General features: G+C 50.8%; 11 protein-coding genes across 14 annotated transcripts; 6 read left to right on the top strand and 5 right to left on the bottom strand.

The window, feature by feature from the left end:
• The first annotated feature begins 101 nt into the window (after positions 1-101).
• Positions 102-1,785, top strand: PV09_01766 (uncharacterized protein). The gene is made up of 3 exons (XM_016354708.1): positions 102-329; positions 378-606; positions 655-1,785. The coding sequence occupies exons 1-3, from the start codon at positions 227-229 to the stop codon at positions 1,559-1,561; spliced, it is 1,239 nt and encodes a 412-aa protein (XP_016217720.1). The 5' UTR covers positions 102-226; the 3' UTR covers positions 1,562-1,785.
• On the bottom strand, positions 1,593-5,135 carry PV09_01765. Of its 2 annotated transcripts, XM_016354706.1 has the most exons (8): positions 4,727-5,135; positions 4,505-4,606; positions 4,243-4,452; positions 3,356-4,189; positions 2,831-3,244; positions 2,549-2,784; positions 2,302-2,499; positions 1,593-2,247 (listed from the first exon to the last, which is right to left on the bottom strand). In XM_016354706.1, the coding sequence occupies exons 1-8, from the start codon at positions 4,786-4,788 to the stop codon at positions 2,018-2,020; spliced, it is 2,286 nt and encodes a 761-aa protein (XP_016217718.1). In that variant the 5' UTR covers positions 4,789-5,135; the 3' UTR covers positions 1,593-2,017. The 2 variants fall into 2 exon arrangements, with proteins under 2 accessions (XP_016217718.1, XP_016217719.1); XM_016354707.1 differs by having other exon boundaries at positions 4,243-4,606.
• Positions 5,136-6,975: 1,840 nt separating this feature from the next.
• Positions 6,976-9,251, bottom strand: PV09_01764 (uncharacterized protein). Its single transcript, XM_016354705.1, has 2 exons — positions 8,507-9,251; positions 6,976-8,458 (listed from the first exon to the last, which is right to left on the bottom strand). Exons 1-2 carry the CDS (start codon positions 9,057-9,059, stop codon positions 7,236-7,238), a joined length of 1,776 nt encoding a protein of 591 aa, XP_016217717.1. The 5' UTR covers positions 9,060-9,251; the 3' UTR covers positions 6,976-7,235.
• A 688-nt stretch (positions 9,252-9,939) lies between these two features.
• PV09_01763 (uncharacterized protein) lies at positions 9,940-11,222 on the bottom strand. Its single transcript, XM_016354704.1, has 2 exons — positions 11,006-11,222; positions 9,940-10,953 (listed from the first exon to the last, which is right to left on the bottom strand). Exons 1-2 carry the CDS (start codon positions 11,085-11,087, stop codon positions 10,097-10,099), a joined length of 939 nt encoding a protein of 312 aa, XP_016217716.1. The 5' UTR covers positions 11,088-11,222; the 3' UTR covers positions 9,940-10,096.
• Positions 11,223-11,310: 88 nt separating this feature from the next.
• PV09_01762 lies at positions 11,311-13,179 on the top strand. Of its 2 annotated transcripts, XM_016354702.1 has the most exons (4): positions 11,311-11,669; positions 11,741-11,919; positions 11,975-12,589; positions 12,646-13,179. In XM_016354702.1, the coding sequence occupies exons 1-4, from the start codon at positions 11,555-11,557 to the stop codon at positions 12,736-12,738; spliced, it is 1,002 nt and encodes a 333-aa protein (XP_016217714.1). In that variant the 5' UTR covers positions 11,311-11,554; the 3' UTR covers positions 12,739-13,179. The 2 variants fall into 2 exon arrangements, with proteins under 2 accessions (XP_016217714.1, XP_016217715.1); XM_016354703.1 differs by having other exon boundaries at positions 11,975-13,179.
• Positions 13,180-14,378: 1,199 nt separating this feature from the next.
• On the top strand, positions 14,379-16,519 carry PV09_01761 (uncharacterized protein). Its single transcript, XM_016354701.1, has one exon. The coding sequence runs from the start codon at positions 14,580-14,582 to the stop codon at positions 16,395-16,397; it is 1,818 nt and encodes a 605-aa protein (XP_016217713.1). The 5' UTR covers positions 14,379-14,579; the 3' UTR covers positions 16,398-16,519.
• PV09_01760 lies at positions 16,260-17,894 on the bottom strand. 2 transcript variants are annotated; one of them, XM_016354700.1, is made up of 4 exons: positions 17,845-17,894; positions 17,694-17,782; positions 16,955-17,516; positions 16,260-16,904 (listed from the first exon to the last, which is right to left on the bottom strand). In XM_016354700.1, the coding sequence occupies exons 2-4, from the start codon at positions 17,736-17,738 to the stop codon at positions 16,525-16,527; spliced, it is 987 nt and encodes a 328-aa protein (XP_016217712.1). In that variant the 5' UTR covers positions 17,739-17,782; positions 17,845-17,894; the 3' UTR covers positions 16,260-16,524. The 2 variants fall into 2 exon arrangements, with proteins under 2 accessions (XP_016217712.1, XP_016217711.1); XM_016354699.1 differs by having other exon boundaries at positions 17,694-17,894.
• Positions 17,895-18,015: 121 nt separating this feature from the next.
• On the top strand, positions 18,016-20,011 carry PV09_01759 (uncharacterized protein). Its single transcript, XM_016354698.1, has 3 exons — positions 18,016-18,766; positions 18,819-18,921; positions 18,972-20,011. The coding sequence occupies exons 1-3, from the start codon at positions 18,701-18,703 to the stop codon at positions 19,886-19,888; spliced, it is 1,086 nt and encodes a 361-aa protein (XP_016217710.1). The 5' UTR covers positions 18,016-18,700; the 3' UTR covers positions 19,889-20,011.
• Positions 20,012-21,061: 1,050 nt separating this feature from the next.
• Positions 21,062-22,008, top strand: PV09_01758 (uncharacterized protein; the record flags this gene model as incomplete). The annotated part of the gene is made up of 2 exons (XM_016354697.1): positions 21,062-21,084; positions 21,156-22,008. The coding sequence occupies 2 exons, from the start codon at positions 21,062-21,064 to the stop codon at positions 22,006-22,008; spliced, it is 876 nt and encodes a 291-aa protein (XP_016217709.1).
• Positions 22,009-22,499: 491 nt separating this feature from the next.
• Positions 22,500-24,295, top strand: PV09_01757 (uncharacterized protein; the record flags this gene model as incomplete). The annotated part of the gene is made up of 3 exons (XM_016354696.1): positions 22,500-22,790; positions 22,841-23,270; positions 23,319-24,295. Exons 1-3 carry the CDS (start codon positions 22,560-22,562, stop codon positions 24,293-24,295), a joined length of 1,638 nt encoding a protein of 545 aa, XP_016217708.1. The 5' UTR covers positions 22,500-22,559.
• Positions 23,304-27,342, bottom strand: PV09_01756 (uncharacterized protein). The gene is made up of 8 exons (XM_016354695.1): positions 26,926-27,342; positions 26,633-26,871; positions 26,490-26,567; positions 26,273-26,408; positions 25,522-26,186; positions 25,247-25,434; positions 24,695-25,110; positions 23,304-24,632 (listed from the first exon to the last, which is right to left on the bottom strand). The coding sequence occupies exons 1-8, from the start codon at positions 26,969-26,971 to the stop codon at positions 24,361-24,363; spliced, it is 2,040 nt and encodes a 679-aa protein (XP_016217707.1). The 5' UTR covers positions 26,972-27,342; the 3' UTR covers positions 23,304-24,360.
• Between the last annotated feature and the right edge of the window lie 312 nt (positions 27,343-27,654).

The following is a 27,654-nucleotide window of genomic DNA, read 5'->3' as shown; positions in this document are numbered from 1 at the left end:
GTCCAGATCGGAATGGCGCCGCATCAGCCTTGTCCAGGTTTGGCGCCATCTCCTGCGGGGATGCGAGCGGATCCAGGTGGCTGGAGCTCAGCACCGGAGAAGAAAACAAGAGCATATGAAGAGCAGCACGCCAGCACCTACTGGGGGCACCGATCCTATTTCACCGTAGCATAATCCCCCGTCTCCGAAAGCGAAACATACACAGCACAAGTTTTGCGCATCGACGATGGCTGCACCGCTCCCGGCGCCGTTCAAGAAGGCGGATATAGCACGCTTTGCGACCAAAGCGAAGGAACTGGAGAAGGTTAAGCCTGTAGTAGCATACTGGTGTACGTTCGGCTCTTAGGCATGCGGTCTCAGAAGCTCATTATGCGTAGGCAACTACTTCGTCGTCAATCAGATACTTAACAAAGGACTGCACACAGAGTCAAACGAATGTATGGCATACACTACAACGCTGATGGACAAGCTTGAGACGTTTAAGAACGAGAATGCGGACAACGACGCCGTCCATGACGACGTTGCGGCGCAGGCGTACATTGAACAGTTTGCACAGGACGTTTTCAACAGAGCGGATACAGCTATGATGTCGAACAAAGCCACAGCGTGAGTGCCATCATCACTGGTCCTGGAAGACATCCTGATGAGGATCAGACAAACCGCCCAAACCTTCCAAGCAGCGTCGACACTGCTCGACCTGTTAGCAATATGGCAAACGCCTCTCAGTCAAGAGATTGCTGTCAAATCGAAATACGCCAAATTCCATGCCTTGCGCATAGCAAAGGCTTTGCGCAGTGGTGAGGATCCGAACCTCTCCAACCCGACTCGAGAACCGCATACAGAGCCACCAGCCTTATCGCCGGACGACCCGGAGGTCCGGCGCATAAATGGGCTACAGCCAACAGTTGAGGATGTCCCAGACAGCTCGTTGCTACCATCGGCTTCGGATAATCCTCCAGCGGATGCGCTGTCGCCCACGACACACGTGCAGACGGCTCCCACCGCTGCTCCGCGACCAGAAGTTCCATCTGTGGGAGCTTCGGCCTCGGATGGATATTTTCCAATCATTCCCACATTCACCTCCGAGCAAGCTGCACCGAGTTTGCCTACAGCACCAGAAGACTCGGCGCCGAATGTGACCATGGTTTCACCGGGCTCGACATCCGCCCCCATGTCGTCGCCAGCTGCGAACTTCTACATTGCACAAGGTCGTCCAATCGAACCTTCAGTACCGGCAGAGTCCCCCGGCCAGCCTCAGGTGCAACCTGTAGCGCCATCGCAATACCACATGCCTACGCCTACCGCGCCGCATCAATTCATCTCCCCACCGCAGCAAACCACGCTGTCAGCGCCTTCGCTTGCACCACAACCTTCTATACAGGCGCAGCAGCCAGCACTGACGCAGCTGCCGCAGACAATGCCGGGACAGTATAATCGGGATGATGAATCTATAATGCAAGCGCAGAAGCATGCCAAATGGGCCATTTCGGCGTTGAATTTCGAGGACGTGGATACCGCGGTCAAGGAGTTGAGAATCGCATTAAGAGCATTGGGTGCGTGATCAAAAAGAAGATGATAAAGAAGGAAAAAAGAAGGAAAAGGTTCCACAAACAAGCAAAATTTGAGGAGCAAACGAGAAACGCCCTTCGACTCTATGCAAACATATAGATATCCGTGAAAGACGAAAGATACCCCCCCCAAGCTGTCCGTGTATATCAACAATGTCATCCCAACGCATTTCCTCGCTCAGTTACGAGTTCGACGGAAACATTCTGCGCCCGTAAATCAAGCCCGTCTTTATTTTGCCCATTTGAAAAAAGTCGTATGCAGTCAAAGAGAATCGCCTGCATCGAGGGTGTGCTCGACTATCACGTCAATCGAATGAGATTCGTGATGTTTCGAAGGTAAGAAAAAGAGATCCACTGTAAACGCCGCCCTTGCAAGGTAATTTTTTTAGGGGAAAAAATTATCAGTATATCATTTCACAGACTCCACGCGAAGATGTAATTGCGTGACGTTAGTACGAGAAGTTGCCTCCTGGAGGAAGAAACGTCGTCCAAAAATAGTTGTCGGCGTCAGGGGTGAAGTGAGAAGTAGTAGTAGTACTTGAGCCTTCATACGCGTATGGGCTTTCCGTAGGGATCGAAGGTTGGAATGACGGGCCATACACTGGAGCTTGAGGCGAAACGTGACCGCTGGTGGTACTCCAGGCACTGTGTTCAGCGACGGCCGGCAGAGATGTTAGAGCTGGGCAATAAGTCTTAGTGTATACATTCAGGGTGTTTAACGAGACACACTTACGCTGCACGGGAAACGCCCGTTTCTCTAGCATCTCCAGAGCCGCTCGGCATTTCTTTGCAGCAATGCCAAAAGTCTCGTACTTCTGTAGGCATACCATACATTTCTGAAAGCTCTGTTGAAGCTCTGTACCATTTTCCAGGCCCGGCAAATGAGCACAAAGCCGCCCGGCGTGTACGACCGTTGCGCAAAAGTACACATCTGCAATCTGTTAAAAGATGGGCTTACAATGAAAAGACCATGGACGTACAATACAGACCGTACCACCACGGGATCAAAGGAGTATGGACTCCAATAATGTCGTTGTAAACGGCATCAATAACCGCTTTATTGACCTCAAGGCACGTTTTAGCACATTGAGTTAGGCTGCTTAGCTTGACATGATGCTCGGCGGACTCGAGTTCTTCCGAGGGCTGGGAGCCGACGCTATAATTGTATAAGGCTAGTATGGCAGGACGCAGCAAGAAGACTCTCATGTGAAGATAGCTGCAACGTTAACTGGACCGGTCGTAAATTTAGAAATGAGTCTTACCGAACGTTCAGCATTTGAGATTGCCTCACGAAAAGAGGATATGTTTCCCCTGCGCTTACTTGCAGGTGTTTCGGAAGCCGCCTATTCCACGAAACCATTGTCGCGTCGAGATTGACCATTATCTGTAACTGTTCGGAGCTGATACTGCTATTGCCATCTCGAAAAGCTTCGCCTGGTACATGGATTGTCGCGCTAGACTCTTCTCGTGCACTATGTAAGTCCAATATCTGCCCCAGGTAATGTATTAAGTGTAGAGATTCGAGAAAGAAATCGATGTTACGAGGTGACTGTCCCTTTAGAATCAGTGCGCCGCTATACAATTCTTCATCTGAACGATCAGGTAGATTGTAAATGAAGTTGGAAGTTACACTGGGGTGTAGCATCTGCGGCTTGCCGTAGATCAAAGCCAAGATCCTATGTAGACGTGAGTTTCAGGACAGAAATGGTATCATAGGCGCCAGAAGCGAGCAGGCGACATGTAATCCATCGTGACTCAAACGTTCAAAATTATAGGCCAGGTCTTACCTATCCATGGTAACACAACCGGCCCACACTCTTCGTCTCATCGCCTCTTCCAACTCGAACGAAGGCGCCCAATAGCTCTCCATGAATTGCGGAGGAGAGATGTGCAAGCCAATTCCTTGGGCAACTCGAACAGCGAGTCCAACAAGATTCCAGCACATCTCCCACGAATGCGTGCTCTGGAGGTACTGACTGGAGAGCAGCAGACATTGAACAAATTCGATGTTCCCCTGTTCTAAGAAGTGAACCTTGAGCGAATTGATAGCTCGACTGTAAAAGAGGGCACTCATCGAAGTTCGCCGAACCGGCTCCAGATAATCCGCATTCTGTGCTCCCAGCGCAAAAACGGAGTTCAGCAAGGCATAGAACGCGTCTGTCTCAATCTCTGACGATGGCGGGCCATATTCGCCATGTTGAGGTTGCCACAGTTGCGCGTACGTGCTCATGAAGACTTGTCGAATCAAAAAGGGATACAGACTATACACTTTCTCGAAATAGCTGTCAACGAGCGCATCAGCCTCCGCTCTTGGAGGAATGGTCCAGTTTCTCACAGCGTGCGATATGTTCAACGATCGCCCTGCCCAACAATGGCACACCTGTGGCATTTTACGTGTCCGTTGATCGGGTATTCCTTGGCCCTTTGCCGAACCTTCTGCCCACGGAGAAAATGGGTAGTCGAAATTCGTGGCAGTGGATTGGCTCGTATATTCAGGCCTTTTGGCTCTGAAGCCCCGACAGTGGGAACATAAAAGACCTCCTGGAGTTCCCATGACACCTATTCCGAGAAAAACGTTATCGAACTCCTCGGTGCCGGAGCTGGTACTGCTGTACCCAAAGCTATGAGCATGTTAGCGCCGAAAGACTGTACTCAACGTTTGATGTGGACTTGCGAGGGGTGCTCGGCAACCGCAGTCGCTTTGTCTTCAAAGGAGCTCCCTATTGCAGGCTGTTCAGTTGACATTAGAGCCCTAAATTCCTGGCTGGGCGGCGAACTCTGCTTTAAATGTAGCCCAGCTGGTGACGCCGACGTCGCCGCTTGTTGCAATTGTTCCAGGCGTTCCTCTAGCTCTTTGATTCGCGCGCGCAGCGATTCGACGTAACTTGAAAGATGTATTTAGGCTCACATTAGATTGCAGTCGTCATGAACAATACCTTGAGCTGCCGCGTTTCAAATTCTCATCGGTGTAGACACAAGCAGGCGAAGGCTTTCGCCTCGCACAATTTCCGCATTTTGGACGCTCGCCATCGCATTTTCTGTCATTTTATTAGCCTACAGTCGTGCGATACTTTGCCGATGAGCTTGAGCTGCATGCCGATAAGAAGCAGACGGAAGAAACTATGGTGTTGTGAGGTACTTGCCGCTGGGGTATTTACCTTTTCCTCTCTCTACATTCAACACAGGCTAGACTGACCTTCTTCCTCTTCGACTCGGACATGGCTAAAACTGAAAGAGCATGTACGAACCATGCTGTCGGGACTTAGGTGCTTTACGGAATCCCCATAATATTATATCAGCGGCAGTTTTTCAAGACAAAGGCTCGTGCGTGGCCAATTGTACGCTTTTCAGCCCGTTCGGTCATTCTCTTGGCCAGCACATCCAATCCCCGGCCGGATCGATCTCCAGATCCCGCGCTTCCCCGTGCTTCGCGCTGGGTGTATCCAAAGGAAAGGGTATTAATAGCTCCCAAGACAAGGCCGCATCTGTACCTGTAAGATCTTCGCGACGGAATCGTTCCAGCATGAGCGAATTCCTGTTCGGCTTCCTCACGCCACTGAAGGCAAGCTGTTGCATGGACAGGACGATGCAGGCAATGGAACGAGCATTGTCTGAGTTCGCCACTCCCCGCCTGAAGCTCTTGTGCGATCTACATTGCTTACGGGCAGGGCTGCGCACCCAGGGAAAATGCCAGCGACTAATGCGAGCTCACGACGCGTGCGCGAGTCGATCGAAAGCTATGCGATATGCACGAAAGGTCGACACGGACAAGGGTATTCTTGTCGATGGTAAGCGCTGACATGCGCAGCGTCTTCCGCCTACGTTCCCATTGGCGACCTTGCCCGAACGTTCGCCCGGACTCGTCTTCCATCTGTCGCTCTCCAACTTTGGCCAAGCCAATGAAAACTAGCACGGTCGCAGCTTGTTCAGCTTTTGTATTTGCAACGGTTCTCGTAAGCCTTGTGCTTCTCTTTGCTTTCGGTAGCAGAATGCGCGGGCCCCAAGAAGGTCAAGGATGTTTTTGGAACGCGGATCCCAACGATCATATCTTCTCATGACATACGACTTTGGTGTAAAGATGCTCCGCTTACATCCGTGGCTCCTTGGATACGAGTACTGTCCAAAGAGTTTCTACCAATTCTGTCATGGACGGTTGTAAACCTAGAATGATGCCTAAAGAGAACAGCGCACCAAGTTGCTCTCTGTCAATCATGGTGCAAAAACCAGGTCGCAAAGTTGATTGCCAACGGCTCGTCTTCAGGGCCTTGTCAGATGTGAAGAAGGTGAAATCAAAATGTCGATGTCGCATTCTCCTCCGGGCAGGTGAAAACCGGCACCGCAGATTATGTCTTACTTCCAGCCAGGATCTCCTCGTTGCAAGACCAACCAGCTCATCCGATTCCTTGAACGCGAAGACTCTTTCTATCATGCAAAAAATTACCATGAAGATCAGGATTAATCAATTTGATACACATTTATCTCGTTCTGACAAATCTCCCAGTGAACCGAGTCACATCTCTAGGTACCTCGTCTTCAAAGACGTCGTTCGACTTTGCAGCTTGGAAACCCCAATATTGCTCTCACGCCGTCGCTTCCCTTGCTCCTTCTGTAGATAGGATCTTCTGCATCGCTGCGCTGCCTCGACACTATCTATCACTTCTAAGAGTCATGCGTGAAGCCGCACTGGGTCTAGGGCCTGTTTCTTGAGTGCGAAGATGTCCTGATTAGCCGAGCTGCAACCCGCACGGCTCAATCCACGTCTTGTGCCGTGCAATCGATACCTCCATCCACAGGCTGCTGATCCGATCCTATCAGATCGTCGTCAAGCTAGACACTGCATATTTACACTAAAGCCCTGTAGCCTACCGAGGGTCATATTTGAAGCCTTGTGGCCTCAGCCCATAAGTGGCGAGATTAGAACTACCGGTAGATGTGGCTGATTGGCTGACTTAACTCGCGGTGCTAACGTTATTCCAGCGCTGCACGTGACAAATTCGACACAATCGACGCCCGTTCTTACTCGTAGGAGTGACTGAGAAAGGACGAAGTGAATCAGACCAGTCGAGGCGGGTGGGTGCGACGAAGCGTCCGGTAATGAGGAGCATCATCTTATGTAGTTACAGACAGTTTTCTGGAAGCCATTCGATAAGCGTCCCCGCACACTGCCTGGCCACCGTGAGGTCCCGTCTCCCGTCATCCTTCAACCCCCAGCCTCATGAAACTGCATCTTCTACGATATATGCTCCTAAGACCCTGAAACAGTTTTCACTTTCTCCGAAAAACTTCGCTGGTCGAAAGGAATACCTTTGCCACAACAAGTACGGACAAGCTCCCGGATCTGACACGAATGGCGCAGTTGAAACGATCAGTAGGCGTGCCAATGTGCTGCCGATCTTGAGATCAGTGATTAGGATGAAGGAATGACTGTAGAGCGTGATTTCTTTAGTTTAAAACTCCGTATACTCTCTATGCTTTGTACATTCGTCAAAAAAGAAACATGTCTCTATCGGATAGTCCGCTCGAGGTACCATGGAATCTTCCGCATGGAGAGGGATGTAGAAGCAGAGTGCATGTAGCAAAATACGCTTATCAATTTGGTGCGAAGACTACCAAAATCACATACGTGAACAGTACGACCAACTGCAATCGCCATGAGCCCCAGAATGCTTATGTATCGCCATGTTCGTTGACAGTCCCGTAACCCATTCTTCTTTCCCTATTCCGCGCACGTCCCGTGATGTCCTGCCAAGTTGCATTGAAACGCCTGCCCGTACTTGCCAGCAAACCCTCTTCTTCGTCTGCCTCTGCCGCTTCATCGATTCCTTCAATGTCGAGCTTTGGAGTTCTGAACAGAGTCAATACGAAAACGATGAAATAGACGCCCAAGAATGCGAACTGCGCCCAGAAATCGAACACTCCAAAGAAAGGGAAGTTGATGGTAACGCGGTTGATAAATGTGGAGACAACTGACGGCGTACAAACGTCTCTTGCAATCGGGTTCGTCGCCAGCTCTGTGCAGGGCTTGATCTGCGACTTGTGCTTGGTACAGTCTGGTTGCTCGCCTGGATGCTGAACTGGGATATCGCAGTATGTCTGAGGACCAAATGTCGAGTACTGGGGTGCAACCATCGTAGCAACGCTATAGTTAATTGCTAAAACGATGAGCGTGAGGAGCACTGTGGCCAGAAGCATTGCTTGAGGAGTTGTGCGTCCCTTCTGTATCTTAAAGATGACGACCCACAGAAACCGAATGCCCGCAGTAGCGATCCCAACAACGGAAGCGCTGAAGAACAACATGATCATCAGTAGAAAGATCACATAGTCTATGGGAAAGACTTTGGACGTCGTGACAAAGATCCAGTTGATAGGCTGGAAGATGTTAATGTGACCAAGGACGTAGCCACATTTGACACCACAGATGCTGTTTTTTGCCTTGTCAATTCCCGTAATCAGCATTGACGACCAGATCACAAGGGTGATAATGATGAGGAGAAATCCCCCGATAAGCTTCAGAGGACGGAAAACAGCCTCTGTCTTCATCCATGCCCGAACTAGCCATGATCTGCCTTCCCCTCGTGCCTCGGCCGCGAGTCGTTCGCGACGGACAAGAGTGCGTTCTTCCCTTACGAGGGCATCAAGCTCACGACGGTCTCTGGAGTCAAGTCCACCCTCTCGTCCCTCGTTACGCAATTCGAGCTGCCGTTGACGTTCACGGTTCTGCTCGAGATGTGACGCAGTGTTTGCTGCCAAACCTGGTGCTGAGATGGATGGTGCGGATTTGATGAGTGCTACTGGGAGCAGCGCAAGACCAGCCGCCGTGTAGATTATGTAAACGAGCGTTCCGATGGAGATGAGGAGGCCAAGCGCGAAGGTGAGAGCTCGCTCGCCGTCTGTTATGCGTCAGTATTACATGCCCACTGCAGCATGGAATCACATACGGTTCTCCGTCAATAATTTCTTGAAGTAGTCCAGATTTTTATCTCCCTCGTCGTCTCTTATTCCTTTGGCGTAAGGAACGAAGAAGCCCACCAAAAATAGAATCACAACAATGAGAATGAAGAACACGGTGTATTTGAAGGCACCCCAGAACTTCTGTCCCAACGTTCGCTCCCCCTCTTCATCTTCGCTCTCCTCGTACCAAAAGTAGGTGAAAGGAATGACAAGCAAGCACAGCAGAGCATCAAGACTGTACAGGCAGTAGTACACAATCTCTAGCGCGTACAAGATACTGTCGACCTTGTCCGGCGTTGCCCAGTCCTTCTTTCGGCCCCACTTGCTGCTAGTCGTTGCTGAAACGAGAGCAATGTCGACGGGCATGAGAAGTACGGTTGCGAGGAGGCATAGCGTGGTGAAGATGCAAACGGTCGTGACACTAGGGGCGCGTTCGCGTGGATCCTGGTAAATGAAGACAAAAAGCGCAGCAATTATGAGAAGTATCGCTATCGCCACAGCGTAGGCGACCCAGATGAGGGACGTCTGTATTAGAGCCATAGCTTGTGCTCAAGGTCGAGTGGCGTGGTGGTAGGCTGTGGTTTGTGTCGTGTTTACCTGGGTCCAATCTCGGATGAGGACCATGAAACGAAGAAACAACAGAGGTTGACTCCTCTTTCTCGCCCTCACGAAATTTAAAGACGAACCGCTTCAGAAGCTCGCAATCAAGGTAAAGAGCGATAATTCACAAAGAAAGGTTAGTGCGCGTCCAAACAAGCTTGCCTGCGGCCAAAGCTTCTCGCTAATGATGACGTCACGAGCCTTGATCATTGTCAACTTAGTATACTCTGTATGTAGTTAGTGTGCATGTCGTGCAGCCTTATGCTAGGACATTCAACGATAAGAAGGTTACCCAGGTTATGGAAGTGTTGCGAAGAAATGTCTGTAGCTCGATCGTCTAAACTTTTTGCGTTGACGGGTCGCGCATTGAAACGGAGTAGTCCTAAAATGTACCTACCGCCTAACGATAGAACTCTCCAATTTCCACAGAAGCCTCGATGGTTCGCTGTATTAAGCCTAAAGTCATCGCTGGGGTGAACCTTGGAGTTGTGGAACGCATATGTATGTTCGAACCCGGACACGCATTGATAGAATAACGCTGGACAGAACGCCAGCCTCCTCTTCGCAGATGTGCACTTGAGAGGAACTTCACACTCAAGATAGAACTAGAGAATGTGTTCAGGTGATTTTCACATTGAGACATGAATTCCGACCAGAATTTATCATGGAATAGACGGCTAGTATGTCAAGATGTCAAGAACTATTTTGGCCAAAGATGGGAGTGAACAGACAGGTCTAACCTTATACCACCATAACAAAACGCTACGAATGCTCATTCTAGCTGATTAACCATATTCCTATTCGAAGGTAACCCCGCCAAATGTAATTAGGACTGCGGACTGTGCAAGTCGACTGACAGATAGAGTATGCAAACAGGCAAGATGCCAATGGTTTATGTCATTCGAATGTGGGTATCATTATTTACGTTGCGCCTCCTTCTACTGCATTAACTCCGCCCCCTTCTGAGTAATGTTGAATCAGGGTGCAGCTGCTTTTGCTGCTTCCTTCGCCATCTTCTTCTTCTGCCGATTCGACAGTGGCTTTTCAGCTTGTTCGACTGTGGAATTCATCTCTGCGAACTTTCGCTTGTGGTTGGCACTGGAGTCCCCATTTGCCCCCGAATCTTGCTCCTGCTGACCCATTCCCTGCTTTCTCCTTTCGGCACGGGTGTTTTCGCCGCCATATATAATGTCTACCACGCCCCTGTAGCTTGAACGCCTAAATCTTGAGTTGACCGCCACTTTGCGTGCTTCTGTTGTTACAGCTTCAACTCCTCGCTCTTGCCCTAGACCCCAGACTGCGGCAAGGTTGACGATGTCTGCCGGGCCTCTACACGCCATAATGTCATGGCATTCGCTTGAAATGATGAGTCCTCTGCCACGTGTTACACGAATCAATGCGGCGGCATTTTGAATGAGCATCCTCCTCTGCTCTGCAGTTCCCAGGATCCCGGGCCCGTAGCACAGCTCGATGTGCACGCCTCTCGCAACCGCTGCGGCGAACATCTTGTACTGAAAGTGGAAAAAGTATCTCGCCGATAGGTCTAACGATATCAGGTCGCAATCAAGATTAAGACAGGCCGCCTGAAGCGTCTTTTCATCGACTGGTCGAATGGCGACGATGTCGTAGCCCGAATTGGGCGAGACGAGGTCTTTTAGTCGGTGGTTCTGGGTGTGATCGTTGATCACAAGGGTCAGACGCCGAAGGATCTGCGTCTTAGCAGGTACAGGAAAAGGCAGCGTTCGTGGAATAGGACACGACATATCCTGCGGTAGCTTTCCGGACTTTGAATCAGGAGCGATTGTGTTGTTCAGGGCGAGAACCTGGTAACCTACTGATCCAATGTCAGATTACAAGAGGCTGGAGCAATGCGTGGGATCAAGTACACTCGACTAGAAAAGCTATCTTTCGCTGTAGCTCAGCGTCCTTGGTCGTTGATGACCACGGAACATTGAGGTCGTAGTACATGTCGCGCGTCAGGTGATGAAGCAATCGTGAAAACAGGGCCTTGGATTTTTCCGCGGTCTCATTGTCCGATTGTGGTTGCTCCTGGGACAAAAATGTATCGTTCGACTGCCGAACGTTGAGCGCTGGAACAGACAGATGTGGTGGAGCACTCAGTGAGTAGGCAAAAAACGCTTCGGCGAGCCCACCCAATTGACAGGGCTTGGCATCCTGAAAACAACCCCTCCACAGCCTCTTTGACGACCGTCAAGAATCCTGCTACGTAAACTTCCTGGCCGCCCACAATCGCCACGACTTCCAAACGTCTTTCCTTGCTCACGGCTACGGCGACTGATCCAGAACTGCCTTTCATCGCTCTACTGTACTTGTCAACCCGCCTCATCCAAAGAAGTACACGAAACGCGCTGGACCGCTAACGTTAAGACGTTACCCTTCCTCAACTGGCCTCGTCCAGTTGAACCATCCTCGCCATGGCGCGCGTCTACGCAGATGTAAACGCGAACATGCCGCGCAGCTACTGGGACTATGACAGCGTCAACATATCCTGGGGCGTGCTGGAGAACTACGAGGTCGTGCGCAAGATCGGTATGAATTCCGTACTCTTCAGCTCATGACCGTGAGAACTCGCCTATGCTAATGTTAATGCGGACATTCAGGTCGCGGCAAGTATTCGGAAGTCTTCGAAGGAATCAACATCGTCAACTATCAGAAATGCGTGATCAAGGTCCTTAAACCCGTGAAGAAGAAGAAGATAAAACGTGAGATCAAGATTCTACAAAACTTAAGCGGTGGTCCGAACATCGTTGCGCTGTTGGATGTCGTACGTGACAATCAGGTATGTAATTTCCTTGGATTTGGTGCAAGGAAAGGCGCTCATGCACGCTTGTAAGAGTAAAACGCCATCACTTATATTCGAATACGTAAACAACACCGACTTCCGTACTCTGTATCCCAGGTTTACCGACTACGATGTCCGCTACTATATCTACGAGCTCTTAAAAGCTCTTGATTTCTGCCACTCGAAGGGCATCATGCACCGCGACGTCAAGCCGCACAACGTCATGATCGACCACGAAAAGCGAAAGCTACGCCTCATCGACTGGGGCCTTGCCGAATTTTACCACAAGGGCACAGAGTACAATGTCCGTGTGGCGTCCCGTTACTTCAAGGGCCCTGAGCTCCTCGTGGATTACCAGGAATACGACTATTCTTTGGACATGTGGAGCTTGGGCGCGATGTTCGCCAGCATGATCTTCCGGAAGGAGCCCTTCTTCCACGGCAACTCGAACCCGGATCAACTTGTCAAGATTGCGAAGGTGCTTGGGACCGAAGAGCTGTTTGACTACCTTGACAAGTATGACATCGAGCTGGATCAGCAATATGATGACATCCTGGGAAGATTCCCGAAAAAGAGTTGGCATAGCTTCATTACCCCAGAGAATCAGCGATTTGTGAGCAGTGAGGCGATCGACTTTCTAGACAAACTGCTTAGATATGATCACATGGTACAAACGTCAATACAGATCATTGAGCGAGTATCAAAATACTAATCATTTGGAAGGAACGCTTGACTGCAAAGGAGGCCATGGCACATCCGTACTTCGCGCCAGTTCGGCAGGCTGCCGCTACAAATCACACATCCGGGTCCAGCTGATGTACTTGAAAAAGGCCGTGTCGATAGCTTATCAGAGTGCATACGAATTCCGAATCGCCGGCTTGCATATATGGTTGAGCGTAGCCGTTGCCGCGCTTGGGGACTCATTCAATAGGCAGGTCCCTTTCGCTAACCCCGCATGATAAGGACCTCGATGAAGCGATCTTCTACAGTCTGGAGCGTTCGATTATTCCAGTGTCGAAGTCCTGACGAGACGATCCTTGAACCTAAAAGCATGGGTGGAAAAACTTGCTCTACCTTCTGCTATCGGTGATTCGGAGGCAGCGGATGGTCTTTCTCTACACTTATGAGTGGTTGTGCGTGTTCGACATCGTGGGCTTCGGGTTAGCTTGGAAAGAAACTCATAGTAATACGAGATGCTAGCATAGGATACCATCCCCAGTAGATAGGAGCCTGTAATATCTTTGACCATGCTTGACGTTTTTCGCTCTTCCTTTTGCTTTGATTTCACACATAGCACGTCTGAATCTTCTCTGTCAAGCCTTCAACTCCACATGTCTTAAGTATAACGACACAGGTCAGAGTCCTCGTCAGCTGACTTGAGTTCTCGTCATTCGAAGGAGTTTCGTAGGGAGGATGCTATCATCCTTTGTTCGTTTTGAGTCCATTAAGCCGGCAAAACGAGTACAAGTCGATGCCACAGGCAGCATGAACATCGAGGCACGAAGAACGCATCTGGCGTCGACGGCAAGTCGGATGATAATATCATTTACGTTTTTCGACAAATTGCACGATCGCACTTTCGAGACAATGCAAGGAAAATGGGGTTGCCAGCTTGCCCAAGGAACTGCCCAGACTTCACGGCATAAGATTTTCACTGGTGGTTCCGTTCTTTTCGCTTCGACATTTTGTTTATTTTTTTTTTTTTTTTAAAATTTTTTTTGGCAAAGCCGGAGCCACGTTCAGCCGTGTGAGTCCATAGTTGTCTCGACGAAGCCGTGGCAAACCATACGGGAGTAGGAACGAAGACGTTCAGGTTTGAACGTCAGAATGGCGAGAAGCGTGTGAGCCCGTGTCTCCAACTAACGCTACATACAAACCACAATCGCGAATAACGATTTCAAGCTGAACGACTGAATGCGCAAAGTATATGCTGAGAGCATGGCCTTCATTTCGTAGGGGATCCCGGGCGACAGGCGAATGCATGAGGCTAAGCGCGTCACGGTTTCTTTTGGTAACTTATTGAACTCAAGTACAGGCAACATTACGGGACAGGCTGATGCTTGGCTACAGTGCATGGAGACACGGTCCTGGTGTTGTGATGCAAGGACAAGGCTGCAAGAAGCCAGATCCGAGAGACTCACAAACAGCGCAGTTAGGAACAGCCGACAGGATTTCTTCATCGACACAAGTCCCGACGAGGAATGGAAAAGAGTAAAGCGACGATAGCGAGATTCTCGCGTATGAAAAGCTGGCTCATGTTCCTCTCTCGCTCTCGCTGCGCCCTCTCAGAAGAACGGGACTCTTGGACGAATGAGATGCCAAAGCCGGATCTCCGGGCACAAAGTACACGCACACCGGGGGTCTGTGATGGCGGTGCATTACCAGGAATGACATGATTGACGACCGAGCCTCGCCAGGTCGATAAAAGGATGACATGGGCGGCTAACATAAATCAGGAGCGCAGATTTCTGATGGTTGCACCACGCCACCTCATTCCCTTCGTTACGAGGCTATGGACTCGGAAGCTAGGTGATCGCGACGGGAAGCTTTCACTGTCAATACGAGACGTTCCGGTTGCGGACAGAGCTTCGCTGGAAGGATATTGAGCCAGTCTTCAAGTTTGGTTTGGGTTTTCCGGGGCTGCTAGCAGTCGAAAAATGCGTCTTTGGATGTTTGACCTGCTCACTGGTGAAGTCGGAAGGCCATGTTCATCCCATTGCAGATCCGGCAAGGTCAGCCAGGTTGGCACATCGATCAAGCCACAACCTCAAAGTCCAACCCCACACACAAGCCCTGCGCTGAATTGCGCATCGTCTTCTCACCACTATTCCGGAATGGGCAGTGAGGGGTCGAGCAGTAATAACTGTTCAGCAGCTTCAGTCGGTGAAGGAGTCTCGGTACCTCAGCGCGAGTCACGAGACCGGTCTGCAGATGAGCGGGAAAACGCGGCGGCGCTGATCCAGCGCAATTATCGCGGATACAGAGAGCGACGACAGATGAGGGGCATAGGATTGTCGCCGGCAACGCGGTGGAGTGAGGCCATCAAGGAGCTGAATTATCGCGAGAAAACCAGGCCAACGTCGCGGCAGCAGGATCTCGCGAGCGGAGACGAGCGTGCGCGGGCAAGGCAAAACTGGCAGCGTATTAGTGCCATCGCTGGCCGTGCAGGTGCGGACGACAGCGATGACGAGACGGAGGGCGAGGAGGGCATGTCGCCGGAGGATGTGCAGGCGTACAGGCGGAGGAAGAGCGAGGCGAGGGCGGAACGAGAAAAGACGGCTAAACAAATGGACTTGCAGTACTGGCTGGAACTCGTGGACGAGAAGCACAGATACGGCTCGCACTTGCGAGCTTACCACCAAGAGTGGCTGAAGTCCGACACCCACGAGAACTTCTTCTACTGGCTTGACCACGGCTCGGGAAAGCATCTGGATTTGCCGCTCGTGTCGAGAGAAAAGCTTGAATCCAACAGAGTTCGCTATCTTTCTCGGGAAGAACGCCAGAACTACCTGGTCAAGATTGACAAGGAAGGTCGCTTATGCTGGGCGCGAAACGGAATGAGGATCACCACGTCAACGGCGTATAAGGATAGCGTGGATGGCATTGTCCCCAAAGACGACACGGAGCACAAGCCTTGGGCGCTGCCGGTAGAAGAACCGGGTTCATTCACCAGTGACGAGTCGTCAACAATATCGACCGGACACCTTGATCATACCGAAGGCCAGCACTATGTCAATCACGACCTGAAGAACGCCAGGGGCATCCGCAAGCTCAAACACGTCTCGGCCGCCACTATTCTCAACCAGCTGTTGCAGAAATCCGTGAAGCCGAACTCGTGGATATTCGTCGCCGACACGTCGTTCCGCTTGTATGTGGGCATCAAGCAGTCGGGAACATTTCAGCATAGCTCATTCCTGCGGGGATCGAGAATCTCGGCTGCTGGTCTGATCAAGATCAAAGACGGCCAGCTGCGAAAGCTTTCGCCGCTGAGCGGGCACTACAGACCGCCCACCAGAAATTTCCGTCAGTTTGTGCATTCTTTGAAGGATGCTGGGGTCGACATGTCACACGTCTCAATATCTCGATCGTACGCGATCCTGGTAGGGCTTGAGATGTACGTTCGCACGCGCAAGAAGATCAAGCACGGGCTCCACCACGTAGAGAAGGAGAAGGAGAAGGTTCTACATCCGGAGGATGCAAAAAAGCGAGAAGAAGCACTTCAAGACAAGAGCCAAAGCGCTGCCAAAGAGAGAAAAGCGTTGAAAGAAGAGGAAGAGCAGCAGAAGGAGCATAAGAGAAAGAACAGTTTGTCCTTCAGGATTATGAACAAGCTAAGGTCACGAACGTCAAGCAGTGCGAGTTTGGAGAAAGAGGTGGAAGTACCCGAAGGTTCGTCAGGAACTGATGCTTCGGCACCACGCAGCGTGAAGCACGAGGATCCAGAAAGTGGAATTCCACCAGAAGGCAAGCGATAAGGCGAGAAGCCTGCCAGCAACGATTGAACTTGACTTACGAATTATGAATTCACATATATTACATGATGATGTAGATAGCGTCCGATGTATCATGACGAATAATATCCGTTGTTCTCGCAAGAGTTCGCTAATGTTGTGCCCGCCCTTCCTCAGCCTCTCCATGATCCCGTGACGGCTTCCGGTCAGCGTGTTTTTCAGGATCGAACACGTACATCGGAAACTCCAAGAAGATTGTCCTCTTCAGGAAAACCGGCATGCGCTTGTACAGCTGAGGAGGGAACGGGATGAGAATGCTGGTTTCGTGCAGCCATTTCGCATAGGCAGGCCAGTTGGTGCCCTTCTCGTATCGCTTCTTCGCGCCAGGTCGTTCTTGCAGCGTAAGACCGGAAACGAACAAGAGCAGCGTTGTTAGGAAGAATGGGCCCAAAATACTGGCGTACAACGCTTTGTAGCCGCCGCCCTTAGTGTATCCGTACGCTGCTGGGGATACCGCGATCATAAAAATTGCTTTTTCAAATTAGCTGTATTCTGATACGTGGACACCGCAACAGACTCACAAAATTGAATGATGATCTCTCCAAAATAATTGGGATGTCGGCTGTATTTGAACAGGCCGACGTTGCAGACGGCACCGTCGTGCTGATGCTTGGTTCGAAACAAGTATTTCTGCACGTCAGAAACGCTCTCCATGAATAGCCCGATACTGTACAGTATCACGCCGGCATTGTCACGACCTGTACCGAAGTTCGGTTGACCGTATCGTGTGACGTTGGGGCTGTTCAGGATGGTGACTGGCAGGGACACCGTCCAGACCCAGAGCATTTGGAACACCCAAAAGCCGAGGAACTTGAAGAAATCATCCCGCTTGTCATCAAAGCGGTCGTCTTTTCCGGTCTTAAGAATCCGGAAGAGCAAAAAGGCGGAGAGCCTGGCGCCCCAGATCATGATGAAAAGCGAGCATACGATGTTGCGTGCATCGTCACGAGCCTCGCTGAATGCGAGCGTGATGACAGCAAGCAGAATGAAATTTGTGCCCCCAGCAAAGTCTGTGAGTTTGTCGAACTTGAGCGAAAATGCTATGGCGAAGAAAAACAGCTGGTAAGCGACTGTGATGAGAAGCTGCGCAAGCCGTCAGTCCAGGACCTTATGAGATAGCGATGGTTTGTGCTAGAACATATGGTACAAGCTATTTTTAATCGATCATAATGAAAGAAAGAAGGAAATTTTCCACTTTTCCGACGCATAGTGTCTCGCCATGTGCTGTAGTTGCTACTGGAATTAATGGGGTTTACGTACGGTAATCGCGAGGTAATAATCATCCAGAACGTGAACGGAACCCATGCTGGCTGACCTTCAGAGTTGAAAAAAAGTTAGCGGATTGGCAGCTGCGAATAGTCATATTAAGCTCCGCGCGTATATATAGAGCGTTTCCGGTCGAACTTCTTACCGAGTGAGCCTCGTCGAAGTTCGCAGCGTCGCTTCGAGCGAGCAGGTGGTGACGTTTAGAACTAGAAGACTGTACAAGGGAATGGCGATGCTGCCAAGCGATCGACGTCAGTCGATTTCGTCCCACGATCGCGGCCGCACAACGGCCACGTCCACACGGACAGGTAAAGTCGTTCGCTCTCTCGCACGAAATGATCAATCCGGGCTTGTCTGCATTCCACCGTTCGAGACGGAATCGACACTCACACGTGATGCGCTGGCGCGAAGAAAAGCTTGGAGCGGTCGTTCCTGAAACACTTTGAGTCGGATCGCAGCCTCGAGACTCTCTGCCGCGTCGGAGCCTTGGAGAGAGGAGATCATTCTTGCCACATGTTTCCGAGACTCCTTTGACGGCATCCTCCAATCGTATTCATCGCCTTTCGAGGCCTCGCCGGCGACGCCAACAGCCTTTCGTCGACCGAAGAAACAACCCCACAGTACGAGTGAACACTTGCGAAGGCTTCCCATGCACGACACGGCCAAGCGTACCCGCCTTGTCGAGGCCTAAGCCGTCGACTTCAAGCACTGTCGAGTTTGGTTTGATGTTGCATAATGGTCTTTTCAGTGTCTTGCGGGCGATGTGCCTCTTGCTGACCTATGCGCCTTTCCATTCTTTTCCTTCTGTAAGGACCAGATCGCGAGATCTTACGAACTTAACAGCTTATTATTGCCAACCTGTTGCTGATGGTAACTTAATCGATTACTTCAGTTCTCATTCATTAATATTTCTCTTTCGTTCTCAACCGGAGCAGGTCTCTCCTTTTTTTTATTTTTTTTTATAGCCCTGGTAGGCTATTGGTTTTCTTACGTTCACGAACATGAGGGTTCCTACCGCCCGACATCTTTCAATCCTAATCAGCGTAATCTCTCTCACTGCAGGTTCGGTATGTTTTTTTAGGACATTTAGAAACACGCGATGTTGACATTGCAACAAAGGTTGCTGCGAACGATGCCGTTGAGCGGCAGGAACAGTTCGCGCAGCCACCTTCTCTCGGACTTAACCAACAGTCGAACTTTGCTCAGATAAGCTCTCCGGAAAGTAAGGACATCTGAATGCTCGTGCAGGGTCCATGATTGACAAGGTCGCAGCTTTTGGAAGAGCGCTAGCTGCTACCCAGAGTGTGTTCGAGCGACAGCTGTCGGTCTCCATTACATCAACAATAGCCTTGCAAATAAGCGGACAAGCTGCGCAGCCGGTACCTCAACGAACAATAACGGTGACAGCCGCAGAAAACGGTAGCCAAAATGCCGCTTCTACCAGCACGTCCAGTCCGCCGCTGTCGACAGTCTCAGCAAGCGGCCAGTCTTCGCCGTCGTCGCCTAATGCGAGGACGACGATCACCGTTAATGTTGCTGGCCAGCCAGCTGCATCACAGCAGGGCCTGAATTCGTCCTCGAATGCATCCGCTGTATCGCAACAGGCTGGAGGGGCCAAAAAGACGATTACGATCAACGTAGCCGGCCAGCCAGGCGCGACGTCGCAAACACGATCAAGTTCCAATCAATCACTCAAACCACAGGCCACGGGTCCGTCTACTGTGACAATCAAGCCAGCAGGGATGGCAACTGGCGCCTTGACGCAAGGCGCTAGTGGCTGTACGTGCACATGTGCTTGCCCGAGTGGAAGTTTCCCCAGTCCTGCAGCGCCAGCTCCTCAACCCGTTCAAGCGCAGCCGCAACTCCAAGGTCCATCAGCCACAACTTTGAGTACGATGGTTGCGTCTTCGTCTAGAACGTCTTCATCAAGTGCTCCTAGCCCGGCAGCCGTTGCTGCGCAGATGACAGCGGCGCCCGCTGTATCATCTCAGTCAAGCATCTCGTCATCGAGTCCAACGGCACTCGCTTTGAGTTCACCAACATCTGCAACCAAAACAGTGGGCAATAATGCAGCGGGGGAGATCACACTAGCCGGCGGGAGCGTGTTGCCCTTGCAGAGTGCGGTAACAGTACCATTGCAAGGAAAATGGTTCCATATTGGGCCTGTCAATGAACCTATGTGGACATGAAAGAAAGTATTTTAACACTATATTTGTAGTTAGATAGTAGAGAATGTTCACTCCGGCTACAATACTATCACTGGTGACACACATTTTGATAATCTTGAGCCTCATAGGCATACCGGAGGGAAGGTAGCTCTTCTGTATCAAAATCCCGGACCTTACAAGGGTTGACGAAAAGGAAAAGGTATGATGTCGTGGAAGGAGTGACATGCAGGATGATGAAATGATAAGACATGAATTTGAATCAGAATTGGCTGCATTAGAACATTCGTGATCAAACGGGTAACAATTACGCTCGATTGACTTGTTCGCAGAGTGCAACAGTAGAACACATAAGAATGGAGGTATCCGGTGCACGTTATGCATGAATCATGACGGAACTTGCCGCGTATGACGGAACGTCGCCTAAGGAATATAGCCTTTCTCCTAAGGGGGTTGATTTGACCTTTATCTTTGGGGCCGTCGATCGATCTCGACAAAGCAACCTCGCAAAAGCGAAGAGATCGTCCTCGGGCTCAAATGTGCAGATCGTAGAAGGAACCGAGCTTCCAGGCTGGTCAGAATCCAAGTTGCGAAGCTGAAGACACGACCTGGGATTGATGGCGCAAATCACTGGAGCGGCCATTCAAAGATTGCAGGCTGTTGAAACTTGTCCCCGAAGATTTAAATCCCATCAACTGGGCGACAAAGGAGTCTCTTCACTACGCACGATTTTCCGGTCGAAGAGGCGGGGACATTCCAAAGTACATACAACCTTTTAACTTTCTTGGGCTGGTTCCGTTGCGCAGCGACTGACGAAGCGACCCAGGGACCTTGACTGGAAAAACGCTCCGTGATACCACCTTGATGAAGATGAGCGCGACGAATCAGAACGGCGTTTCGAACCGGTGACGGCGATCGTCTGGTCGCTTGTACGCAGCGAAGAGCTGTTCTTTTGCGATTGCCGCGCGCCTGCCCTGGGATTTTACCTTTCAAGGTCCCGTTCATATGCTTTGGCTGGAACACTCACATCCGCGAGGGTCAAAGAGCGTCTGGAACGCTAGCACTATATTTTGCATGAGCACAGGATGTTCCTTCAAAACCACCTGTCCGTCCACGACGATGAACGCGGACTGACTGCATCGCAACTCTTCCCCGGGAAAGGTGAAGACCATGCCTCACGTTCGCCAGCCCATATGAATGCCCATCTTTGAGGACATGATGTAGGTGCTCTACGACAGACGTAGGATGTGCTCAAAGTCAAAGGCGCAAAAGGACTAACGCGTATCGCCAGGCATGCAATATCGAGCGAGGATGCTAAAGATCGCTTTTGTGCCGAGATTGACAGGCGATTGCAGTTAATACGAGACAACCAGACACCCAGTTCCGACGCTGGCGAGTCATGGTGGCCATTCCCGGATTCCATGCACTGCTCGACCATGGAGCTGCATTGTCGGCGGTCTTCCGTCGGCCACGGCTCTGTGTTCGGCCGAGCGGCGACGACGCTCACTCCAGCCACCTCCGGTCGGCGACCGCACGGGAGGAGCCTTTCTGTTCAGGACATCTGGCACGATGCCAACAAAGATTCTAAAGGCAACCTTGCCGAACCGAGACAGCCACGTCGAGCCTTCTCGGGTCGTGAAAACACGGACCTGGACCTGTACGATCTATACTTTGCACAGTACGCCCAGAACGCAAGGCGACCGCAGCTGAAGACAAAGAGGGCGGTCACAAACCTGAGATCGACGCGGCCAAGGCCGTCTGAGCCTGGCAAAACCTCTACGAAGGGGACGGGCTACGAAGCATTTGACGACGACACGTTCGGAAAGCGCCAGCCACTTTCCAGCGCGGAGCGCAGGTCGTCGCTCCTCTCCCTGGAGCTGCAACCGTTCGAGGATCTCATCGAGGAAGAGAAGCAGGCGAGAAAGCGGATGGAGGCTTTTGCCTCGTCCAGTGGAATGCTCGACCGCTTTGGACAGCCTGTCCGTCCCAACTGTGACGAAGGCGTGCGACGTGACTCGGGCTATGACTCCGCATGCGGCGATGAGGAGCAATCCAAAGACGTGGACCGCGCGACCGAACAAGCCGAGTTATCGAGAAGCAAGATTCCTGACTATGACTTCTCGCAGCAGAATTATACGTGGTGATAGACCATGTGCATTGCTCGCCAAGCTCGAAGCTGTTGCGGCAATATCGTTCTCGTATGCGAACGAGAACCGCGGTGGCAAGTTTGCTTTTTCCTAATTTTTTTTTTCGTGTTATCAAAGTGCACGTCCTCAAGTTGTATCCGTCATGGTAGCGTAATCATTGTAGTGAATCAACTGTTAAACAACTACATCGCTGGGAGCAGCATGAGAGGTTCGGCACTTTCGGTTGGCTGGTAATGACTTGTACATGGTTTGCTCCTGCAAAGCCCAGTCTGAAGTGTTGAAAAGCCCCCAAGGCAAGTTTCTACATCCTTTTAGTTAAATGCGGCAAAGTCAGTCGGTAGAATGTTCCCGACGGGAGCCGTCATCGGCATTCATTTCAATGGAAAGCGGCCAATTCCGCCCTTCGACCTTATAATGTTTGCGCATAGATTTTGATTAGGCATTCGTAATGTACGTTTAAACATTTCTTATACACCATCATTCCCCATTCTAATCGTCTATACCAGCAATTGGGACCAATGTTATGAACAAGGTCGCACTACGCTATCATGGATATTGATTCGGGGACCCTCTCCACAGTCACTCAAGTCCTCAGTAAAGAGAGGAAAGGCGACATCGTGGTAGATCTAGAGAAATCGCAGCACGTCGCAGATACGCCCACGCAGTTGCAACCTTCTAATTCTGGCGACGACCAAGATGCCAGGCACGGCGCGTTGCCTTTTTCGGTGGCTCGATCCGTCTTGTTTGTTCTTGCACTTACCGGCGCAGCTTTTCTTAATGTGCGTCTCCATTCGTTTACAGTTTTCAAAAATGCTGATTTCATTCAAAGACCTTAGGCGTCCAAGCGGCTGTCATCATCCTTCCAAGTATCGGTCGGGCACTTAGCGTGCCTTCAAGCCGACAGCAGTGGATCGTCTCCGCGTACTCGTTAACTTTTGGCTGCTTTCTTCTACTTTTCGGGCGTATCGCAGACGTTTACGGAAAGCGACTTGTCTTTCTGGCTGGATCTACATGGTTCACTGCTAGTACGCTCATTTGTCCTTTTATGCCAAACGAAATTGCTTTCGACGTTTTCCGCGGATTTCAAGGCCTGGCCTCGGCCGCAACAATGTCTTCAGCACTTGGTATTCTCGGTGCTACTTTCAAGCCTGGCAAATACAAGAACTACGCATTCGCGGTGTATGGTGCTGGGGCTCCTCTAGGAAGCGTTTTCGGCAACATCATCGCTGGATTGATTGGACAATGGGCGAGCTGGAAATGCAGGTGCTTGCACTACCAGATCCCAGACCGATGCTAACAATCCCTAGGGACATTCTGGGTGATAGCGATTCTCGCTGCACTGGTCACAACTGCTGGCTGGTTTCTGATTCCGCCAGCGCCTCCTAAGCCCGTGGAGAACAGAGCTTCCGTTGATTGGATTGGTGGAGCAACCATTACTATTGCTTTGCTTATGCTCCTCTTCGCATTGACAGAAGGCAACATTGTTGGATGGAGTACTCCGTGGGTGCCAGCTCTAATAATCATATCAATTCTCATGGTTGGTATTTTTGTTGCTTGGCAATGGTATCAGGAAAATATGACGAGTAGACATCCCTTGATGAAGGTGTCCGTCTTCAAGAGCTTGCGGTTCTCCGGAGCAATGTTGATCATGATGCTGTTCTTCGCCTCGTTTTCAAATTACTTAGTTTTCACTACATTTTTCTTCCAGGATTACCAGGGTTTATCTGTCATTGACACTATGCTTCGGTTTATACCTACCGGTGTCGTTGGAATCTTGACTGCAATGACAACGGGGTTTCTGCTGTCGCGTGTTCGTGGAATGTACCTCCTATTTTGGGGCACGCTCTGCGTAGCAACATGTTCGCTCTTGTTTGCAGTGCCGATCCCGCCGCATACAACATACTGGGCCTGGAACTTCATCGCGATGATACTGGCAGTCTCCGGCGCTGATACTCTATATCCCACACTTACATTGTTTACCGCACAGAGTGTTCCGCCTGCAGATCAAGCACTGGGTGGTGCTCTGATAAACGCCGTTGGTCAGATTGGACGAGCCATTGGGTTGGCGATATCCACGGCTGTCCAAACAGCTGTGACAGCAAAGAGAGAAGGAGTCGATGTAAAAGAGGTCGGCAATAGTTTGCATCTTTCGATGAAAAATAACGATGCGTATCTGGCAGGCTTGAGAGCTGCAAACTACGCTGATTTTGCGTACGCAGTCGCAGCATTTTGCGTGGTTGGTGTAGCTTTTAGAGGCGCCGGAAGAGTAGGGGCCAAAAAGTAATGAATAGAAGCCCACATTTTGCTTTGAAACAAGTCGGTCTTGCTCTTGGTATCTCGTCAATTTTGCTACGATGTCTCTTTTCCAAGCCGTTGGAGCTCAGAAACAAATTCTTGAGGCTTGAGGATCTCCGTCGAGCCGTAAACGATGTTGTAGCGAGGTCCTGCACCAGCGACCTTATTTCGCTGTGCAAACGCTTGGATGTTTGTGTACTCCTCCACGCTTCCTCCACCAACGGTGAATAGAATTGCTTCGCTAAAGCCTTGTCTTCGCATCCCAAAACTTGCATCAATTCCTCTCTGCCTGGGTTCTTTATCGCCTCTTCCTGTCGGCATGTTACCTAAATGAGGCGGTATTAGTACGCGCAATATAAGTTGTATTCGCAAAAGGTGATCGAATTACCTCTTGCATGCGCAGATCGCGGATCATAGTATAACCAATCCTCAGACCTTCGCAATGCGGCCGTGCTAGCCTCGGTTGGAGCAAGCAAGCCATGCATGATCTGCGTCACTGTCATGTCACTAGAGCTAGGCATAAGATTTTTTAAGCCCTTGGTGAGGGTAGATAAGTCTACGTTTGAGAGACCGACATCTTTGAGGCCCGACGTGAGACGGCTTGATATAGAACCGAATAAATCACTCGACATAGAAGTCTGTTCTCGCTCAGCTGCGGGAGCAGCTGCCATCATGGACATCCTTGAAACCTGTCGTAGCTGTTTGACATACGACAAACACGTTATATCTGCCCCAGCAGCTACGAGAGCTCTTTCGAATGCCTGCATTTCCGCTCGAGAGATGTCATTTTCCGCATTTAGGTACCTGTAAATCTGTTAGACAACGTTTTTAATAGATTCAGTCCACAGAAGCAGTCTCATGTGATCCATGTTATGAGAGGAACCCTGCTTTGAGATCAGCAATAGGAGCGAGATTCGCCGCACAGATGAGTACTGGCCACCAGAAGATGAATAGACGCAATGCATCCAGACTGTCCTTCCCTCGTTTCTCTTCGGAGCCTAAGAACTCGAGCAGTTGCTGACGTGTAAAGCCTTTTTTCGCGACAATGTCTTCTTCGATCGAGTAGTATTGGTCAAGGGCGCGATCTTTAATTGCTTTCAGAAGGCTAGTCAATATGGTCATGTGCATCTAGATGAGATATTAGGATCGACGATTCAGAGTTCTGAGGCGAGACTGCTGCATAATGTTTGAGAAAAGAGAAGTACGACGACATACATCCAATTGCGCCTTGCGCTCTTTTAGTTCCGGAAGAAGCGTCAGTGCCGCTCTCAGGTGCTGCGGGTCCACAGCGTTGTCCCCAGAGAGATCCTCCAGACTCGAAGCGCCTGTCTTGCGAGTTACTTCCGCGGCTTCATCTTTGTACTTTGCCAGATCCTCATCTATCTTCTGCGCTGCTTCGGGAAACGGGTCAGCCGCGTGCTTAGCCCAGAACGTGTCGTTGGACTTTAGATCGAAGTTTTTCTTGATCGGTTTTGCGTTGTCATCAGTTACTTCGACCGTGATTTGATTGAGCTTAACATCAAGGCAGTCATATACTAATGACTGATAAAACCACGAATGGCACAGCATACTTGTCACGTCAACGTTGCGGTCAATGATGGCAAGAACTGGCCTCGCGGAGGACGATCCAGCCGCAAACAACGACTGTTCTTTGGTCGAGAGAATATGGTCGCGCAATTTGCGATCAAGCTTCGGTGCGATAAGTGATGCTGCACCGTCCTTAGGCGCGCGTATGATGGGCACTTTCTCCATGGTAACACACACGCTGAAGAGGCCGGAGACGATGCGATCCACCGTGGCGTCGAGTTCCTCATCAGAAGTGTTCGGACTGTTGAGGATCGAGTACGCGTTGCTGATGCCGAGCGAGAAGAGATTCGGTTCTATTGAAGACGCGTTCACTGTTAGAAGGGACAACCGACGACAAAGAACTTTGACCATCCGGCCAACCAGTATCCAAAGCTCTTACCTGAAACTACGAAGTTGACATAATTGTCGAAGACCGAAGAGATCGACTCGGCTACGTTGGCGGCGGCGACCTCGCTAGCGAATTCTTCGAGTAGTGGGCGTGGTACAGAAGAGGTGAAGTCCAGATGAATAGGAGACTGTAGATTATGACGACCTCTGTCAGCTTCCCTTTCCATTTGCATTGCACACCAATGGATTTGTCCTCATATCGCACATACGTAAAGGCCGGCCTTTAGGTCGGATAATATGATATCAAGGTTGGCTTTTGTAGGCTCGACGAAGTAGATTGCTGGTACCTAGCACGACGAAAATAAGTCAGGAACATCTCGCGAACAACACGCAACACAAGAGGAGAGCATACATCAGAAATTGCAGCACGTCGGCTGTTGAGGCTCAAGTGCAGAGTGACCCCTCTACTCCTCAAGTCGGCAACTCGCAGCGTACTGCTCACGATCGCCATGCCACTGGCATCTAAGACCAGCACCTTCCATATAGGCTCATCTCCAGCCAGAATAGGCAGCGACTCTGGCAGCAAACCCTCCTCTTTTGACGTGTCTGATCTGCTTGGTTTGTGCAGGTCGAGCATACGAAACAAAGCCGCTGCGACTACAGTTAGCCGGACGAGCGATTAAGCTGGCCTGCAGCGAAGAATACCTTTCTGTTTGTCTCGAAGCGAGACGTTGCTTTGGACAGTGGCCATGGTCTCGAAATGTGGCGAGCTCTACGTAGGCTGGAATGGCCAGCGAGCGTCTCTTGCTATTGATGGCCAGCGAGCGTCTCTTGCTATTGCATCCACCGAGGCTTCCCCAAAAGTTGTGAAATGGGACACCTGAGTTGCTCTTTGGCGGAGACCAACAATTCGGCGCGATTTTGGTGGGACGCTTCCTGGGCCGAAGCTAAGAACGAACAGCCAATTCTGCGCAAGCACGGCAGATCAACGCTTCCGTGACGGTTGAAACACAGCTCGAGTTTCGGGAAGCTAAAGCAAACGGGTCGAGTGTATTCCAGACTTATAGCGGGCAAGGCTTCGGTACACGTTGCTTGAAATCGAATTCCCACGTTGGCATCAACTGCACGTTACGCCACAGCCTCCGTTCTCCGGCCAGCGGCAGGTACGGTCAGCAGCCTCAGGCCACAACACTCAGCCAATGGGAGGCTCCGCTGCTGGCTCCCCCGTGTTGTGGCCTTGTCGCCCTGGAATCAAAGATCGCTGGGGCGCACTGGACACGGCGCCCACAGCCTCAGCTTGGAACGTTGAGGCCTGAGCTCGGCACGTGACGTAGGCGCAGTCGCCAGCAAAGAGTCGGCGGGTGGCCCCTTCCTGGCCCCTTTGCGGTCCTTCCTTCTCCAGCCGCAGCTTAAATCGGCCGTCCGCCTGCGACG

The sequence above is a fragment of the Verruconis gallopava genome (genome assembly GCF_000836295.1).
Source record: "Verruconis gallopava strain CBS 43764 unplaced genomic scaffold supercont1.4, whole genome shotgun sequence".
Taxonomy (NCBI): Eukaryota; Fungi; Ascomycota; class Dothideomycetes; order Venturiales; family Sympoventuriaceae; genus Verruconis; species Verruconis gallopava.
Note: the sequence above shows the minus strand (reverse complement) of the source record. Positions and strands in the feature narration are given on the sequence as shown.

Bases quoted from the DNA above. Each gene is read 5' to 3' on its own strand.
- PV09_01766 (XM_016354708.1), top strand. From the start codon at position 227: ATGGCTGCACCGCTCCCGGCGCCGTTCAAGAAGGCGGATATAGCACGC. The intron at 330-377 runs GTACGTTCGGCT...CATTATGCGTAG, and splicing joins GCCTGTAGTAGCATACTGGT to GCAACTACTTCGTCGTCAAT. The intron at 607-654 runs GTGAGTGCCATC...GATGAGGATCAG, and splicing joins ATGTCGAACAAAGCCACAGC to ACAAACCGCCCAAACCTTCC.
- PV09_01765 (XM_016354706.1), bottom strand. From the start codon at position 4,788: ATGTCCGAGTCGAAGAGGAAGAAGGTCAGTCTAGCCTGTGTTGAATGT. The intron at 3,245-3,355 runs GTAAGACCTGGC...ACGTCTACATAG, and splicing joins GGTTGTGTTACCATGGATAG to GATCTTGGCTTTGATCTACG. The intron at 2,500-2,548 runs GTACGTCCATGG...AACAGATTGCAG, and splicing joins GTGGTGGTACGGTCTGTATT to ATGTGTACTTTTGCGCAACG.
- PV09_01764 (XM_016354705.1), bottom strand. From the start codon at position 9,059: ATGGCTCTAATACAGACGTCCCTCATCTGGGTCGCCTACGCTGTGGCG. The intron at 8,459-8,506 runs GTATGTGATTCC...GACGCATAACAG, and splicing joins GAAATTATTGACGGAGAACC to ACGGCGAGCGAGCTCTCACC.
- PV09_01763 (XM_016354704.1), bottom strand. From the start codon at position 11,087: ATGTACTACGACCTCAATGTTCCGTGGTCATCAACGACCAAGGACGCT. The intron at 10,954-11,005 runs GTACTTGATCCC...ACATTGGATCAG, and splicing joins GATAGCTTTTCTAGTCGAGT to TAGGTTACCAGGTTCTCGCC.
- PV09_01762 (XM_016354702.1), top strand. From the start codon at position 11,555: ATGGCGCGCGTCTACGCAGATGTAAACGCGAACATGCCGCGCAGCTAC. The intron at 11,670-11,740 runs GTATGAATTCCG...GCGGACATTCAG, and splicing joins CGAGGTCGTGCGCAAGATCG to GTCGCGGCAAGTATTCGGAA. The intron at 12,590-12,645 runs GTACAAACGTCA...ATCATTTGGAAG, and splicing joins TGCTTAGATATGATCACATG to GAACGCTTGACTGCAAAGGA.
- PV09_01761 (XM_016354701.1), top strand. From the start codon at position 14,580: ATGCGTCTTTGGATGTTTGACCTGCTCACTGGTGAAGTCGGAAGGCCA.
- PV09_01760 (XM_016354699.1), bottom strand. From the start codon at position 17,738: ATGGGTTCCGTTCACGTTCTGGATGATTATTACCTCGCGATTACC. The intron at 17,517-17,693 runs GTACGTAAACCC...CGGCTTGCGCAG, and splicing joins ATTATTACCTCGCGATTACC to CTTCTCATCACAGTCGCTTA. The intron at 16,905-16,954 runs GTGAGTCTGTTG...AATTTGAAAAAG, and splicing joins AGAGATCATCATTCAATTTT to CAATTTTTATGATCGCGGTA.
- PV09_01759 (XM_016354698.1), top strand. From the start codon at position 18,701: ATGAGGGTTCCTACCGCCCGACATCTTTCAATCCTAATCAGCGTAATC. The intron at 18,767-18,818 runs GTATGTTTTTTT...ATTGCAACAAAG, and splicing joins TCTCTCTCACTGCAGGTTCG to GTTGCTGCGAACGATGCCGT. The intron at 18,922-18,971 runs GTAAGGACATCT...ACAAGGTCGCAG, and splicing joins TCAGATAAGCTCTCCGGAAA to CTTTTGGAAGAGCGCTAGCT.
- PV09_01756 (XM_016354695.1), bottom strand. From the start codon at position 26,971: ATGGCCACTGTCCAAAGCAACGTCTCGCTTCGAGACAAACAGAAAG. The intron at 25,435-25,521 runs GTATGTCGTCGT...TATCTCATCTAG, and splicing joins AGCGCAAGGCGCAATTGGAT to ATGCACATGACCATATTGAC. The intron at 25,111-25,246 runs GTGGCCAGTACT...ACAGATTTACAG, and splicing joins TTGCGTCTATTCATCTTCTG to GTACCTAAATGCGGAAAATG.